This window comes from Artemia franciscana, chromosome 13, assembly GCF_032884065.1.
Source record: "Artemia franciscana chromosome 13, ASM3288406v1, whole genome shotgun sequence".
Taxonomy (NCBI): Eukaryota; Metazoa; Arthropoda; class Branchiopoda; order Anostraca; family Artemiidae; genus Artemia; species Artemia franciscana.
In genome coordinates, this window is record NC_088875.1 from 24,166,709 (window position 1) to 24,184,119 (window position 17,411).

General features: G+C 37.1%; 1 protein-coding gene across 1 annotated transcript in view; it reads right to left on the reverse strand.

Moving 5' to 3' along the window:
• The window catches only part of LOC136034692 (glutathione synthetase-like), a 57,217-nt gene that overhangs the window by 24,566 nt on the left and 15,240 nt on the right, over positions 1-17,411 (reverse strand). The window contains exons 4-8 of the mRNA XM_065716020.1: positions 14,055-14,215; positions 11,686-11,728; positions 10,682-10,755; positions 8,936-9,103; positions 1,491-1,613 (exon numbers count right to left, since the gene is read on the reverse strand). Of these exons, the coding sequence (XP_065572092.1) occupies positions 1,491-1,613; positions 8,936-9,103; positions 10,682-10,755; positions 11,686-11,728; positions 14,055-14,215 (569 nt within the window). The remainder of the gene's footprint in view (positions 1-1,490; positions 1,614-8,935; positions 9,104-10,681; positions 10,756-11,685; positions 11,729-14,054; positions 14,216-17,411) is intronic.

The following is a 17,411-nucleotide window of genomic DNA, read 5'->3' on the forward strand; positions in this document are numbered from 1 at the left end:
TGGTAGATACCAAGTGCCATAAAAACGGTTGTATTTTGCAAAATCTACACTGGGACAAATTTTATAGTTTTGCTGAAAAACAAAATGAATACAGATAGATTGGTTTAAAATGGAGACACAGTCGATCAGGAACCATTGTTTTCATCTTTTTTGTTTGCAGTGGAACCATTAATATTATTATAGGAGCCGTTATTAGTCATTCCCTATCGCCTTATGATTATTTATTGGAGTAAAATTATACGTTCAAACAAATTTTAAGCGTTAAAAAAAAATTCTAAGCTAGCTCACAGCAGCCTAGATTTCCCTCAAAGAACCAAAGGGGTTTCGTAGAAAAAATCTGGGAGCCTCTGCACTAGAGTCGGAAAGATACAAAACGAGTAATACAAACTGTTTAGTTATTGTCTAAAATTTGGATAATCACTTGAATTTAATTTATTATGGGCTATATAATAGCTAAGGCTTAGTTAAGAAGGGTCTCCTATGATTAATATTCCCCTGATCTGATCATTTAAAACGGATGATATAAAACACATATTCGGTAAAGAACTCATTTGATCATAAATTGTGGATCCTAGTGCCCTTTTTCAGAGAAAAAATCCGTCAAGGTACTCATCCACCACATCTGCCCCATAGAGGATCAAATCAAATTTTAATATAGCTTTTTTTTATTCTAAATGGACGAAACACCAAACAATTATGCCTCCAAGGGGAACACGATGTGTGCAACTCTAAAGCCCATGGCTTCGAATTACATATATAACCCTTTTCAAAGCAGACGCTTCATAGTACACGAGATAGACCTAGATAAAAGCCTAACTTAAAGCGAATAATAAATCATTTCCGCACAAACATTCTTTGATATTTTAAAGAAAACAGATAAGCTATTCCGGAACCGATATTTGAGCTAACCTCAGTAAATTTTTATCATCTGGCTCTACTATTTCATTTATAATTTAGAAGAAAGTTAGTCCAGAAAGCGATTATTTACCTTTCTATAGAAATTTCATGGTGGGCTAATGAAACTGAATTGGTTTTTACATGTATTTTGACATTGGAGAGTAATTCTCGAAAGTTAAGGCAGTTATAAAGAATCGAAACTATCAAATAAAAGAAATGCATCTTGTTCTCTGTAAGGATCAAACGAGCCTCGAGCCTTTTGGGAAATAACTGTCAGCAACACCGCTCTTGTTTGCGGCAATCTGCGTCCCTTTTGAGTTTGTCGTCATTTCCAATAGGTTTTCAAGCATAAAAGGGGCAGCAACACCACCCTTACTTGTGAGGTTTTACTTTCATTTGAGGTTTTTCCCTGTGGTCCATGGCAATTTATGTTATTTTTAGGTTCTATTTTTGTCATTTTATTGTAGTTACTGCTTGTTCAAGATTCTGCGTCTTATATGAGGTAATTTCTGTCCACCTTAAATTCGTTCTTAAATTTCCGCGCAAAAACTCCATTGTTTGTTAGTTTAATTAAAAAACACTAAATACCTCACCTGGGACATTTTATAGCGTTTGAACGTTCTATCAGCAATCTACTTTCCCAATCAGAGTCACAAGAGTAGTGATCTGGTTCGTAGCCAGCTCTATAATAAACAACACTAACTTCTACTCCTTCACTGAAAAAAAAAAAAAAAAAATAAATCAATAACATTATAAATTAAATTGAATTCTCAAAAAGAGGAAAGAGGAAGCATCACTAACTACTGAGTGTCAAGGTTAACAAATCCATAGTGCTAAGTTGTTCAGTTTGCTGCATAGATACTTACTTAGAGCAGAACCATTTTTTGCATCGGCCTGAAGAACGACCTGTTAAAGCTTGGCTATACATTGAGATAGTATTGCAATGCATTGCATTGAGATGATTTTCACCATGGAACAGAAAAAGCAAACACACTTTTTATTACATTTGTGCGAAAAGCAAGAAAATGTATAAAACAGAAGGTCTTTTGGCATGCGGATGGGCTCCACGAAACGGAAACGGGGAACAGCAAGAAACGAAAAAAATAGAACAATAATTTGTTGTAGCCAGGTTTTTTTTAGTAGCAACTATTGTATATTTCGTTCATTTCATTTTGGATTTCTGTTAATTTTATTTTTCTGGTTTTTAACTCATCTTCTTGTTTTTAACTCATCTTCTTGTTTTTATTGTTTTTTATTCTTCTTTTTTGGTTTCTTGCTGTTTCTGCCACTTTTTTTGGAGTCATATGTCCTAATTGATAAACATTCTTTTAGCGTGTTTAATAGGGCCTTTGGAGCTACTTAAAATTAAAGTATCAATAATTTTGTAAGATAAATACCTGCAGGAAACAACTATGTAGCCTATACGCGTTGGTATGACAAACTAAGTGCGATGATCCAAAGCACGATGATGCAAAACATCCAACAACTTGCTTACAGTCAAAGAAAACGAACAAAAAAGCAAAATGAAAGACACAGTTGAAAAAAGAAGAAAAATCTTCAAGTCAATGGATGTACAGTAGCGGTGGAAGCAGAGTCAAGCTTGCTATAGATAGGTGTCAATGCGAGTGCCAAAAAAAAAATAATATGAGGCATAGAGAAGATTTAGTCCTTTGAATATTAGTTATTTAATTTTGTTGTACAATGGACTACAGTGAAAACTATTTTTTACAGAGCTATGCACAAAAATGTTAGTTTTTCCATCTAATGTAGAACCTACAAAAATGTAGGTTTCCATCTAAGGAAACCTGGATATTATGATGCAAGTTTTGTGGCAGGAACTACCTGCCTACAACAGCGCTGAAATCATAGAAGAAGTACATCGTTATTGGAATAGTCTTAGCTCTTGACGAAATTAAACAGACGAAGAACGCCGAAACGAAGACGATAGCACTAGCCAGTGGCCTTCTGAAGAGGATTTTCAACTTTGACTATATCACCTGTATTAGGTTGGTAAAGGAGGAGTATTGAGGTACCTCCTTTGCCAACCAATTAAAACAAGCTAAATAAATTACCTCTTTTAGGTTAATGTTCCAGAAACTGACAAGATCGTCTCTGTTCTCACGCCAGTGTAGATCCCCCACGTTCAGGGCTGGAGTGGGAGATAAAAGCCTCCGGTATTACCGTATGGCGGCCTTATATTCAGAAAACTGGTTCTAGACCTTCGAGCCGTATCCTCCAAAATGTATCGTTCCTCATAGAAGAAATGTCAATAATAGAGAGGTTGATCCCTATGTCGGGCTTCCCTAACAACTCGCTGAAAGTCTACAACTTAGGCGAGAATATCACATTATAACTGAGAAGGGTAAGAAATCTTGAACTGACTCCAAAAAAAAAGAATGTAAAAGAGCACGGGATGCGACCCATGGGATACTGAACCGATTAGTGACGTCAGGGGTTGCGCGTGCTACTCCGCCAGCTGAATGAAAGGCCGTCCCCGTGACCCCACCGTCTATGACGGTTGGAGATTTCCTGTACGGTTGGCACGATTATTCATAGCCAACGTGTTTTTTTTTTTTTTTTTTACCACTCAGTTAAAGAAAATTTCAACATGGAGCTGAAAGTAACAAGAAAATGACATTTAATGAAAAAAGTTAAGGCCAGGGGTGAGGGATTGAGTTTAAACAAATTTAGAGAGGAGGAAATATTAAACTTACGAAAATGAAACTTATCTGATAATTAGGCCCAGAGCCCCAACATCTTCCTCTTAAGGTGAATGGCCACCACCAGGTCGCAATGATCAGAACCTCAAAGCATATAAAAAGACACAATACACCAACTTCAAAATATCCAGTAGTCTTTCAGTCTTCCTTCTCCGGCCAATTTCCACTGCAGATACAGAACAGCTTGGCCACAGCTTTTATTGCCATACCATTATCTTGGTCCAGGATCCTCTTGTCATCCAACATGTGTGCAGAACGATTGGATATTGGAGCCACTGGCTATTTACCCCTCTAAACCAGCTTTGGCCTTTTAAAGAAAGGAATCCACAAGATTAGCGAGAAACAATCGTGCTGATACAGGATAAGGTTCTTGGGCCCAGCTTATTCTAGTTCATCACTCATCATTGCCTTTTAGCAGGATTAAATAAGTAATGTTTTCATTTTTTTCAATTTATGTTTAAAAGAAGCGAAAAATAGGGCTCCGTCATATGGGATAATACCGGCGTCAAGAGGTACTGGCTCAGCTAGTCTCTTAAGCTTCAACGGTGGAAGAAACCCACAGCTGAATTAAAACACGACTTGCCCCGTAGCATAGTTTAAAATTGCTTGTAACACAAAATGCAAAGGTTCGCAGTAACGATAAGGGTACAGAGAAATGGGGTATAAATCTAAGGGTAGCACCAATAAGTTTCTTCCGGTTCCCACCACCTGGGATATTCTTGAAGGGTGTAAACGTCGATACCAACACACGGTAAGAATGGCGTATGGGGATACAGCGTAAAGGTTTAAGGGAATAGGTAATGACTGCTAATGGGAAAAAGTATCAGCCAGGGACCATTGTTTGGAAAGGCTATACCTTGGTAAATGGATGTAAAATTTATCAAATAGCCAAAAAACTAAATGATCAAAGTGACATTTCCTTCAACAAAAAACCCCAGATATATATATTTTTTTGAACAACTGCTTAAACTGCAAGTTTTGTTACTGAGTAGGCCCACCAAGAATGCTTTGGAAATGAAGAGAATATAAAAGTTTCTAATCTAATTTTAAAATTTTCCCTTGAGATTCAAAACAAATTGCTTTTTTTGTTCTCTGCATCTTAGCTTTGTTTGCACCACTACTTCGTTCATAATGTGTATTTGATCAAGAATTTCCATGGCAACTTTGTCATAAAGCCAGTTCTTGGTTCAGTTGATTTTCCGTTTGATTCAATTTTTCCTGAAGGTCTGCTAGTTTCAAACCTTCTCAAGCTCTTTCTCTAGCAAAAAAGCGTGCTTTGCCGGCTTTTCGGTGGGCTCGCTTCGCTCAGGCAAGATCGCAAGCAGCTAAGGCATCCGACTCTTTTGAGTGAGTCACGCCATACATAACAAATCGGTTACGTCAATTTGATGGGTATTTTAAGAATTTTTTCTTTCTACTTTATTTACAAAACAAAAAATTTATAAGCCCAACTTCCTTATGGTGCAAACTAGAGTATATGTAGAAAATTCACAACGTTTGGTTCATTAGTTTACATATTTTTTCTTTAATGAAAACCCCTAATAACAAAAAAAAAAAGAAAAGAAAATAAGGACGGAGGTCAGACAAAAGAAAAATAGCAAATAAAAAGCAAACAAAAACAAAGCAAACAAAGGAAAAGGAAATACAAATAAACAGTATCAAACATATTCATAAGTAACTAAACCATTTTTCATTAATTACATGCAAGTCACTTACTTATTGCATGTACAATAGAAGTCTCTTACGTATTTAACAATCAACTTATATTTTTGAACTATTAGTGTGTTTCTGTGCAAAGCAGATTTTTGATTTGATTTTTTGAGGATCTTTCAGAATGGTGCAATGTACAAGATATGAGGAACAGCTACTGCATCGTAAGGCTAGCAAGTAGAAGAGGGTTAAAGCGGATCTTGCAAGTGATATAGAGGCATAGGGTGCAGAAATTAAACGGTTACCATGTTCAATGAGACACACCTCTTGTGTTGAAGGGAGGAGCCGGTGGGAAAGCCAAAATACAGTAAATGATTCCTTGACTGAACTACTGAGCTTACGAGTTCTTTTAGTGGGGATGGTAAGCACTTTCAATTGCACAGAACAATTTCAGACTCGTTAAGTTAAACTGGAACCCAACCTTGATGTATTCATTTTGAGCGGTGCCAAACGGAATCATGGTTCAAGATGTCAACCGCATAACACACTAAGGCAGTATTGATAGATTCCAATATAAAAGAAGAAGGGCATTGGTCGTGAGCCTCCAGGACATAAATGTGAAAAAATCAGGCGAGGAAACGGCACCTTGTCGAGTATCCTTTAAGACTGGTATAAGCTTTCTCCGAGGAACAGGAGGCGTTCCTCCCGTTTTGATCGTGAATATGTATCCCTGAGTAGCTGAATGATATGTGAGTTTAAGCCACGTTTGCCAGTTTTAAGAAGTATTGCAGAGTGTATAATCAAACTAAATGTAAGTCCAACATCGTGACCAACAACCATTGCGATCCATCAAGTCAACACACAACAAGACAGAGCACTTGAGAAAAAAAGGAGAAAAGAAATAAACTACATCAACTAACTCACACAGAAAACGAAAGAGAGGTCCAAAAATACGGAAACAAAATCACTGACTGAGCCGATGGGATGATTCGAGTATATCAACTTTTCTCTTGCGTTTCCCTAACCGTCTAGCGAAAGCAATATCAGGACCAGCGACTTTGAGTTTTGCAGTGACTTGCGTATACATGTACCACAGAGGCAGATTATGCAAATATTTCGTAAAACGTAAATATTTAACCTAATTTTGTCCTGATCAGTTTGATTGAGAAATTTCTGAAGGGAGTAGTATACAGCATGTGGGCAAGAGCGAGAGTTTGTACAGGATTGCAAGAAGCTCCCGGTTGAATTGGAGTTTCCACAATATGATTGAAGAGGAAGACGCTGAAATTCGACGGTTCAGTTGGCCAAGAAGAAGTTCGTGGGTGCGGCGAACTAGCGAACCTATGGGTACAGCTAGATAAATTAGGTATCCAACGGGTTTAACAAAGCTAAAACCAAGGGCTATGTTAGATAAATAGGAATCAATTTCCCAATTAAATAGGACGATTTCTCGACTATGAAGGGTCGAATTGAAGCTCAATTTTCTAGTTTTCAGCTTCTTAAACTTTGAAAATTTTAGTTGTCGACTGAAGAGTTCGGCTAAGGTTCAGGATGTTGTCTGCATAACATACCAAAGACAGGTTAACAGAAGACAGAATCAACGAAGGAAGATGGACACAGATTTTGATCGTCAAGTCAGAGATAATTAAAAAGGAAAGAAGAGATGAATGCTTTGCTCCTTAAAGGGCTCCTTTCTTGACTGGAATAAGTCGAGTGCATGGAATGGAAAACAAACCCTTGTTAAGAGGTAGCTTTAGTCGGACCGTGATCAAGAACACACATTCCGGACCGGGCGAATGACAGCTAGATTCAATATGCGTTTATCAGCCGTCACAAACATTGCTGTATGGACTAGAGGCGTGATACCCAGTGCGGGACACATAACCCACCGGTGGGGCATGGCAATATTTCGGTGGGTCATGGGTAGGACGTACACCCTTCGGCTGACTTTACTTTAGAGCCTTTATTAAAAAAAAAGTTTTTTATGTGAATGGCGTCATATTAAAATGCATTTAAAGAGCACAAAAAGCATGACAGTGTTGCAATGACGTTAAACATTATATGAGAGGGGTAAGGGTGTAACTGAGCACATGTGACTAAGCTTTCGTGCAGCTCAATCCCATTTAACTGAATCTTCGAGCAACTGAACCCCTTTTTAACTGAATCCACGTGCACCTCAAGCTTATTTAACTGAACCCTCCTGCAAATAGACCTCTGTGTAACTTAACCCACGTGTAACTCAACCCTATTTGCCTGAACCATCGTGCAACTGAACCCCCGTTTAACTAGGCACCGTGCAACTCAACCCCATTTAACTGAACCCTCGTTTGACTGAGCCCCCATACAACTCAACCCCATTTGACTAAACCCTCGTTACTTTGGATCCCGTTTAAATCAACCCTATCTGACTTAGCCCTTATATAACTCACTCATATTAAAATTAAGCCTTGTTTCACTGAATTCAACCAAAGGCCTAAGACTAAGTCTGAAATAGTACTGATTAGAAGCTCAAAATATGCTTCTTGTTTCGTTTGGGGTTTCTATCTTATGTTAACCGTTTGGGCAAGCTAAACTAACTTGGACAAGACAAAGAACCGGCATAGCCCCGATTGCAACTAATTGCTGTTACTGGCAGCAAATGAAAACACTTCTCTTTCAGGGTGCTGCTTGCGTGGAAATTTTAGTGCCTGGCAAAATTAATATTGACTCATTTCATCCAGTTCCATTTAAACGACCATATTTTGATTAACGGCAAACTTGTCTTATGAGATACAGTTTTTTACTGCGTCTTTAAGGTTTTGACTATAATGGGCTTTCTCTGTACTAGGGTACAGCTATTGCTGCAACCATGACTTTTAAGTGTCTCTGGACCCTGGGCATGAAAAGCTGCAAATTTTCAAATATATACGACAAAAGAATGAATTGATGTTTTTTTTTAGATTGGGGGGGAGGGAGTAGTTTTGACTCGAAGTGGTACAGAAGAAAAAACACAAAATAATTAAACAACACTAAAGACCATTTCATTTGAGTCAGCTTTTGTCACCTCCGACTAAACGGGCTGAATTACATTTTGTAGTTATATTAGCATGACCCCTTTCTTAGTGATAAACCTTACAAGCAAACAATGGGAAAACTTGCAAAGCTTACAGCCTTTCCCCTGGGAGCTTAGGGGGGGGGGGTATGTTAACCCTGGAGGTATACCTATTTGACTTTCGGACTATTTTGGACAAAATGGCCATATTAAAGTTTTTTTCAGATGTCTTTGGGGAAAAAGGGGCATGGGAGGGGGTAGGTTGCCCTCCAATCACTTTTGACTCTTAAAAAGGGTACTAAAACTTACAATATCTAATCGAATGAGTCCCTTCCAAAATTTATACGACCACCCTTTCCAAATGAAGTGTCAATGAAAAAAAAGAATACATTGTACAATTGTGTCTCTTTACCATAGGCAACACTAGAACCTTGCCTATAATATATATATATATATATATATATATATATATATATATATATATATATATATATATATATATATATATATATATATATATATATATATATATATAAGCAAAAAAAAAACTACGAAAACAGTAATGTTGTTCCATTTTAGAACTACTGCTATATAATAATTAAAGCAAGAAAATAGAGAAAACGTTGAAGAAACTTACAAATATAAATTTTTGTTACTATGACTCAGCTTAATGTATTGGTGAAGCTTTGATAGACTGCATATAACAAAATCAACTTCTGGCTTCAGTTTTTTGACAGCAAATTCATGATGCATCTGATCTGCAATGTTGTTAGGAATGTCTTCGACGACCATCAGAATCACTGCACTAGAAACAAGTCAATAAGTATCAAGGGATACAACTAAACGTATTTTCACTTGTTTTTAAGTAATTTTGAGGTAAATAGGACGGCTAATAGATCGATTAAGTAGCAAAACATCTTTTCCCCGGAGAGAGAGAGACATGCATACATATTTGGCATTTCATTTAAATATTGTGCTTTGTCCATGGTACACTCATAGGTAGTGCAGATCAAGCAACAACTGTTAGAAAGCGTCTCCAAGATCGTCTCCTGAGATCACACTATGAATGTCTTAAACCAAAACGAATTAAGTATATATTCCCCAAACGATGTGTATGATTTCCACCAAAATTGATATTTAACGGTTTATGGGACATGCGAATTATAAATCTGAGGATAATATTGCCACAAAGAAGTCCAAAACCAAAAATTTAGAAATTTCACAAACACTACTAATTCTACTACTTTTGAATCGCAGTACCAAGCCAACCACGGGGAATACAGCAGCCGAGGTTCCTCCTCAATCCCCCTCTTTTCAGAGGTTTATCCATTTAATGGAACTCTTACTTTTTGCAAGTCTGTTCTTACCATCCCATTCGAGAACGACCCGATTTTCGACAGCTGATCACCCTTCATCCGTGAATTATGATCAGAGAGAGAGAGAGAGAGTGAGAGAGAGAGAGTCAACAATACCAAGTAAGTTACGTAGACAAAAAATGGCGAAATAATTTTGGAAAATAAGGACAGAGTCTAGACAGGCTAAATTGTCGTCATAAGTGGCAGGAATAATAGCATTAATGTCCAAATCTCGGACATTCACTGAATCGTTTATTATGCAAGCTTATATAAAGACGAGAAACGATGCATGTTTGGCGAAAATGCTGAAAGAGAATCACACAAAATCCCTCTTTACAATAACACACTTGATGATGGAGGGTTCTAGAATTATCAAGAAGCATTAAACATGAAATTATGAAAAAAATTTGGATCTTAATTCTGGTTTAATAGTTGGAAATTCACCTATGTAAGCGACATGAGTCGTTTGCTTTGTATTTGGTTGGTTTATTGGCAATGATGAAAGTGATGAAATAATCAATGCCCGCAACCACAAGAGGTCAAGATATTTTTCACGCCTTAAATGACAGAAGAAAATTAAAGTCGTGTGCTGAAAGTCTTGGAAGTCGTGTACTGGAAGTATTTGTGTTGGATGATGTCTTTGTTTGATGGGATGCTTTGAAAGATTTGCATTTATTGAAGTGAAAGAGATGCCAAATCTTATTCGTTGACATTTTGATAGAGGGCTAAAAAAAAAAAATTAATACATTTTGGGTTTCAGAAAAAAAGAAAACAAACCCCCATTGAGATTGCCACAAACACTGGACTAGTTCTTTTAGACTTCTCAACTTCATGCGTGTGTGAGTTAGGCTTATTAACCCTAAACCACTTCAAACGCAAGAATGACCATGAGCAATGAAAAACAACATGAAGATGTTTCTTATCACGATCTCGACCGAATATTACACAAATAGTTTTTTTTTCTTTTCATTACTTGGTTTGAAATTGGATCCTTAACAAACAAAAATAGAATAGACGAGTCTACTTGCCTCGGATTGCCATAGAGCGACCAAGCTGCTATAAGACCTTCGGCGATTCCTTTTAGAGGTGCATTATCTGGAATCTATAACAAGTAAAATTATCAAAAAAAGTGAAATACTTTTATGTACTTACAAGTTATTTCTAGTTTCTCAATAAAAAAAAAAATCGTCAAGAATCAAAAGATAGTAAGTTGCTACTATGAAACGTCTAAAAACAAAACTTTCAAAGATTGAATGTCTGAATTTTGGAAATAATAGAATAAAGAGAGAAGTCATAGGAAACTCTTCATTTATTTTCAGAGTGGAAAATATCATTCTCTAAATAAGGATAATTATTGAAAACAAAACTGTACCGAAACACTAACAATTAATCAGTTAGTAGGTAGATTGATGCAAAAAAGTTCAGTAATGTTCAAGATAAAAAAAAACTGAAATTCTTTAATCAAAGTGATTTAATTTGATCTTATCTCGGGAGAAATATGCGTGCTTCAATGAAAAGTTACAGCTCGCGAGCATGATTAGTATTTTTTTTTTTGTTGGAGCGATAGTAAGTGACAAACAGGTCAGCTAGAAGTGTGTTTCAATTCGTAATCGTCACTTCTGATAGCGAATTGCAGCTCCCAGACATGGACGACACTTTTCGTTGGAGTACAAAACATTAATAGTGAAAGGCAGGTGAACTAGCAGCACCTTACTACGCGTATTCATCACTTCTGTGACGAATCATAGCTAACGGAGAGGATCGAGGTTCTTATTGGAATAAATGCATAGAAGGTGAAAAGTTGGTCAATGTAAAGCACATCTCTGCACGTATTCATTACTTCCGTAACGAATTGCAGCTCATAGACATGATTGGCGTTTTTTGATGGAGGACAAGACACAGGTGTCGAAATGCACGTCAGCTAGGAGTGCAGTTCTATGTGCATTCGTCACTGCTATGACAAATTGTAACTCGTGGAAATGATTAATATTTTTGTTGGAGTATAAGACATATATAATGGAAAAGCACTCACCTGAGGTATCAAGTTAGTGTGTCCCGTAATATTTAGAATATACCTAAAATAACAAATGAAATAGTTAAACGGGAGGTAGTATATGAATCGGATGCAGCAAAGCATAAGCACACAAATGCTACCATCACAGGAAACAGATATATCAACTTTTAAGGTCCTTCCAATAGGTATCATCATATTATTGCCTCTTTCCGTTTGTTTCGCCAATTAGGGTCAGTAATTAGTGCTAAGGCTGGTCTTCCCGAATAATGGTCTTGGGCCTTCGGTCATACAGATGTGTTTTTGGTTCGTACCTAAAGCCCAAGTACCGGCCGACTTATTCTACTGCCTCCCTCCACTCACTACAGCCAGCATCTCGGCCTTTAGCCATTGGCAGACATAATCTTCAGAGGCGTAATTTTCTATGAAGCACGAGGGAAGACTGTCCCCTTCACATTTTACTTTGACCCAGCATTGGCCCCAAAATTGGCTCCACCATTGTCCCCTCCCCAGGATTTTAAAGAAATTACGCTACTGGTAACGTTAAAGTCTTTTCATGCCAAATTTATTTATTTTTTTTTATTGAAACAGTATATACCATTCAAGATTGTAAGTTTTTATCTTAATAGCGTTTGCTTATTTTTTAGTGCATACAAGCACAGACACATACACACACAAACACAAAATTGATAATACATACTTAATAGCAAAAGAGCCTGTTTTATCGGCTCTTTAGGTGGCAAATAGCTGACTTTACTAACATTATGCCACCTCCCACTCCTAAGTAGGGCTTGTGGTTAAAATGACCCATTTGTTCTTTTCATGACGTTATGAATGATTATGACAAGTCACTTTGAGAACTCGTCATTGAGTTTTTGATTAATTTCTTACTACCCTCCTACTGCGGGTCGACAGATCAAAGGTTTGGCTTTGGGGGAGAGACATGCTCTGACTTTAAGCTTGGAATGCCCCATAAAACTAGCAAGATCTCTAATTCCGGTCTCTAATTCGGATCCATTCCGGTTATGCCAATCATGAATCTAGGACTTGTGCTTATTTTTCCCACCAAGTTTCATCCCGATCCCTCCACTCTAGGAGTTTTCCAAGGTTTTAGGTTTCCCCCTCCCAACTCCCCCCCCTCCAATGTCACCAGATCCGGTCGGGATTTAAAATAACAGCTCTGAGACACGATATCCCTCAAAACACCAAATTTCATTAAGATCTGATCAACCATTCGTATGTTAAAAATACTTCAATTTTTCTATATTTTCCGAATTAACGGGCCCCCTACCCCCCCCCCCCCCAAAAAAAAGTCAAATCGGGAAAACCACTATTTCTAATTTAATCTGGTCCGGTCCCTGATACGCCTGCCAAATTTCATCGTCCTAGCTTACCTCGAAGTGCCTAAAGTAGCAAAACCGGGACCGACAGACCGACAGAATTTGCGATTGCTATATGTCACTTGGTTAATTCCAAGTGCCATAAAAATAAATATTGCAATTTACCTCAAATCTGACGTTTTTAGGAGTATATCTTCCCTATTTCTGAAATCATTTAAACTGACTTCGGCTATTTACTTTTAACAGATAAGCTCTCAATAGATTTTAGAAATCTGCAATAATCAACAATGAAAATTCTTTTGATGAATGTACTGTATCCAAACCTCCGTAGTTTATAGTTTCACATAGTATGAGCCTGCCACAGCAAATCCAATCCCTGTGAATTATGGCAAAGTCAAGCATTACAATTCCTTTACAAACTTAATCTTTGAAGCATATTTCAAATTCTAATATACACAATAGAATGTTGGTAAAGGTCAAAATTTCATCTTGAGGGGACAAACCTGATTTGAATGTAATTTTGATATTTTCATTATTCATGGTTACTTTTGAATTTTTAAAAATTCATGTGTGCTCTATCATCTTGTTTGTAACAAATGCGGAAGACTGCCTAAAATAAAGTTTTTGAATAAAAATACATTTTACTTTAATCCAATCACTTTTGTCTCTTATACAGGGAACTAGAGCTTTCATTTTAAATTTGAAGAGCCCTCTCGTAAGTTTCTTCGACCACCCCATCTATACGAAGTTGCAAGGGGGAAATGAATACATAGCTCCCACATTGTTATTCACTAAAAGTTGCCCCCTGGGGGTACTTTAAAATCCCTATTATTGTTCTTGCATGCACCTCTGACACGACAGCCCGACTCGTACATATAGTCGTGCAGGCTGGATCAAGAAACCTTCTAGTGCTAAAAAGATAGAAAGAAAATATCCAACTCATTCTAACACTGAGTCCATTATTCAAAAAAGGAAAAAAAGACTACAAAAGAGACTCGAGAGCTGAATGTAGCATTTAGATGGAAACATCAAGATATTCATACATGGTACCTTCTGAAATCTGGAAATTGTGAAGCCAATCCAGCAAAACTTGAAGCTATCGTGTTTATTTCTATCATTTTCAATTCTTCCTCTGTAGTCTGCGAGACTCCAATATTAGAATTGTGTTTATTGAGCATATAATCAGTTCTCAAAATGCCCAGGCTAATCTCCTTAAACAATGAAAATAAAAGTTATATCATAGAGAAAAATAAAGATTACTTGTCTGTAGTTCCAGGCTTAAAAAGTGCTCTAATTTCATTTACTTTTTGTAAGTTTTTTTGTGTTTTTCTTAAACTTTCACAACCTTATTAAAAGAAGGCCGTAATTAGTAAATACACTATTCACTATGTTACTCAGACATAAATGCACAAACGATTAGAGAAAGGACAAAGTATGCTGCCCCTCTTCCTTTTGCTCTCAAGATAAAAAAGAACGACGGCGTAGACAGCAAATCCATCTCCACGCCATAATCTAAACTTACGAAACACGTGTCGGATCAGTAGCCTACGCTGTATGGCGGCGAAACTTGGACTATAAAAACTACTGATGCCAAAGCACTAAGGATTTTCGACTACTGATAAGTACAACGAATTTGGTATTTCCGACTTACTAATAAGATATCGAATAAACCAATGAGAGAAAAAGATTTTCAAAAATACAATAAGGCAGAGATTATAAAGAAATGCTACTCATCAGGTTCATGGACATGTGCTGATGACCAGAACAATATCTAGCGAAGGAGTCAGTAGCCTGCGTGCTACTGCCCTTCTGAAAGAATCCTGATGGTCAACGCCTAATATTTTTAGCTACGATCAACATTGATCTGGGGCCCCTAGACAGCTTTTACCCCATGATCGAAAATACATCCACATTGCAAGAAAGATAATCAATATTGATCTGGGGCCCTAAACAGCTTTTACCCCATGACCAAAAATACATCTACATTGCAAGAAAGCCAGTCTTCTTCTAAGCACTAAGGAGAGCTAAAGAAGCTTGTGCCCTGCTATAAGCACAGTTAAGGATAATTGTATAAAGATAACAAGAGCAAAGAGCTCATATGGCACTTGTGACGAGGTCAGAAGAGCCAAGAGCTCATATGGCATGAGTTCTAGCAAAATTCTAAGAATCAATAGATTAATTTAAAAGGAAAATCAGAGGCTTAATATCGGTCGGGATTCAAAATAAGAGCTCTGAGACACAAGGTCCTTCTAAATATCAAAATTCATTAACATCCGATCACCCAATCGTAAGTTAAAAATAACAAATTTTTTTTAATTTTTCCGGAATAAACACCCCCCCCCCCAACTCCCCCAAAGAGAGCGTATTCAGTCTGGTTATGTCAATCACGTATCTAGGACTTGCGCGAATTCTTCCCACCAAGTTTCATCCTGATCTCTCCTCTTTAAGCGTTTTCCAAGATTCCCTGTTTCCCCCTCAAACTCCCCCAATATCACCTGATACAGTCGGGATTTTAAAATAAGAGCTCTTAGACACGAAGTACTTCTAAATATCAAATTTCATTAAGATCCGATCACCCATTCGTAAGTTAAAAATACCTCATTTGTTTCAATTTTCCCTCTCCCTTCAGGCCCCCAGATGGTGTAATCGAGGAACCGACTGTTATCAAGTCAATTTATGCAGGTCCCTGACACGCCTACCAATTTTCATCGTCCTTGTACGCCCAGAAGCACCGAACACACCAAAGCACTGGACCCCCCCTCCCAAGACGCACAAAGAGAGCGGATCCATTCCAATTATGTCAATCATGTCTCTAGAACTTGTGTTTATTCTTCCCATCAAGTTTCATCCCGATCTCTCCACTCTTTTTCCATGATTTCCTGTTCCCAAGATTTATGTTTCCCCCTCTAAACTTTGTGTCCCTGGATCCGATTCAAACTGAAAATGGAGCATCTGAGACATAAGATCTTTCTATATATCAAGTTTCATTAAGGTCCAATCAACAATTCTTAAGATAAAGATACCTCAATTTTCACGTTTTCCAAGATTTCCAATTTCCCCCTCCCGCTCCCCCTAATCTCACCACATCTGGTCGGTATTTGAAATAAGAGCTCTGAGACACGACATCCTTATAAATATCAAATTTCGTTAAGATCTATCACCCGTCCGTAAGTTAAAAATACATCATTTTTTTCTAGTTTTTCTGAATTAACCATCCCCCCCCCCCAGATGGTCGAATCGTGCAAACGACTATTCCTAATTTAATCTGATCTGGTCCCTGATATGCCTGCCAAATTTCATCGTCCTAGCTTATCTGGAAGTGCATAAACTAGCATAACGGGGACCGACAGAATTTGCGATGGCTATGTCAAAATACCAGGTGCCATAAAAACGGAAAATTAGTAGGACTATCAAAATTAGGGTTCGCAAAGAAATCTCAGCAAGACACAAATTTCAAGACACAATTGAGCACGTTTCCAATTAATATAAATATGCAGTTTATAATAAGATTAATGTTCGAGAAACCAATGTCAGCTGTATCAGTATAGCTTAATTTAAAGCCCAAATTAGTGAACTTATGGATAATTTACGATTCTTTTAAATGTTCGGTACAGACCAGCCATTTCATCTCCTTCCCGTTTTATTTAATTTAAAGCCTAAGATTGAATTATTTTGAAAAATATAAAGTGATTTAAATAGCAAATAATCAAGCTCTTATATGAGAAACATATTCACATCAAAATATGAAAAATATATGTCAATTGGTAAGACTTTAAGTAACATCAGAGCCTAAATAGTAAATGTCGAGAAGGTATATTACTTTAACGGCTAGAATAATATGGACTACATCCTACTCTACACAAATGACATGCCCTTTTGATAAAATAAGGAGGCTTTTCAAAATCCATGCAAATGTTGTGTCGACTACTGTTGTCAATCTTATTTCCTTGGTCGTTATAAGTTTTAAATTATTTGCTTTCATTACGCCAATACACTGCATGAAGATTATTTCTATTGCAAATCGTACCAGAAATAGGTCCTGTGACAGAATGATAATTTTTCAGCGTTAGTAGCATTTCAAATTTAGCGTAATCCCAACTATAGCTTCCAACTCTGCTGTTAGCGACTAAATTTCTTATAATAATTTCAAAAGTTTTCTCGAGTCAACTAAAATGGTACCAGGTGTGAAAAAAGTAGCCTTTCTCCAGTCCATCGTGATTTGCTAGAAACAAAAAATATACTACCTTTTGTTTTTACGGCTAACCTTTAATTCATTTTTTAACATTGTAACCTCGTTTTCACCCCCATTTTGCTTCTTAACATATTTTTTTCTGTTTAACCTCGTTTTAATCTATTTCCCCAAATTCTAACACGATCGACGTTTTTAGGGGTGAGCTATTTGCAATT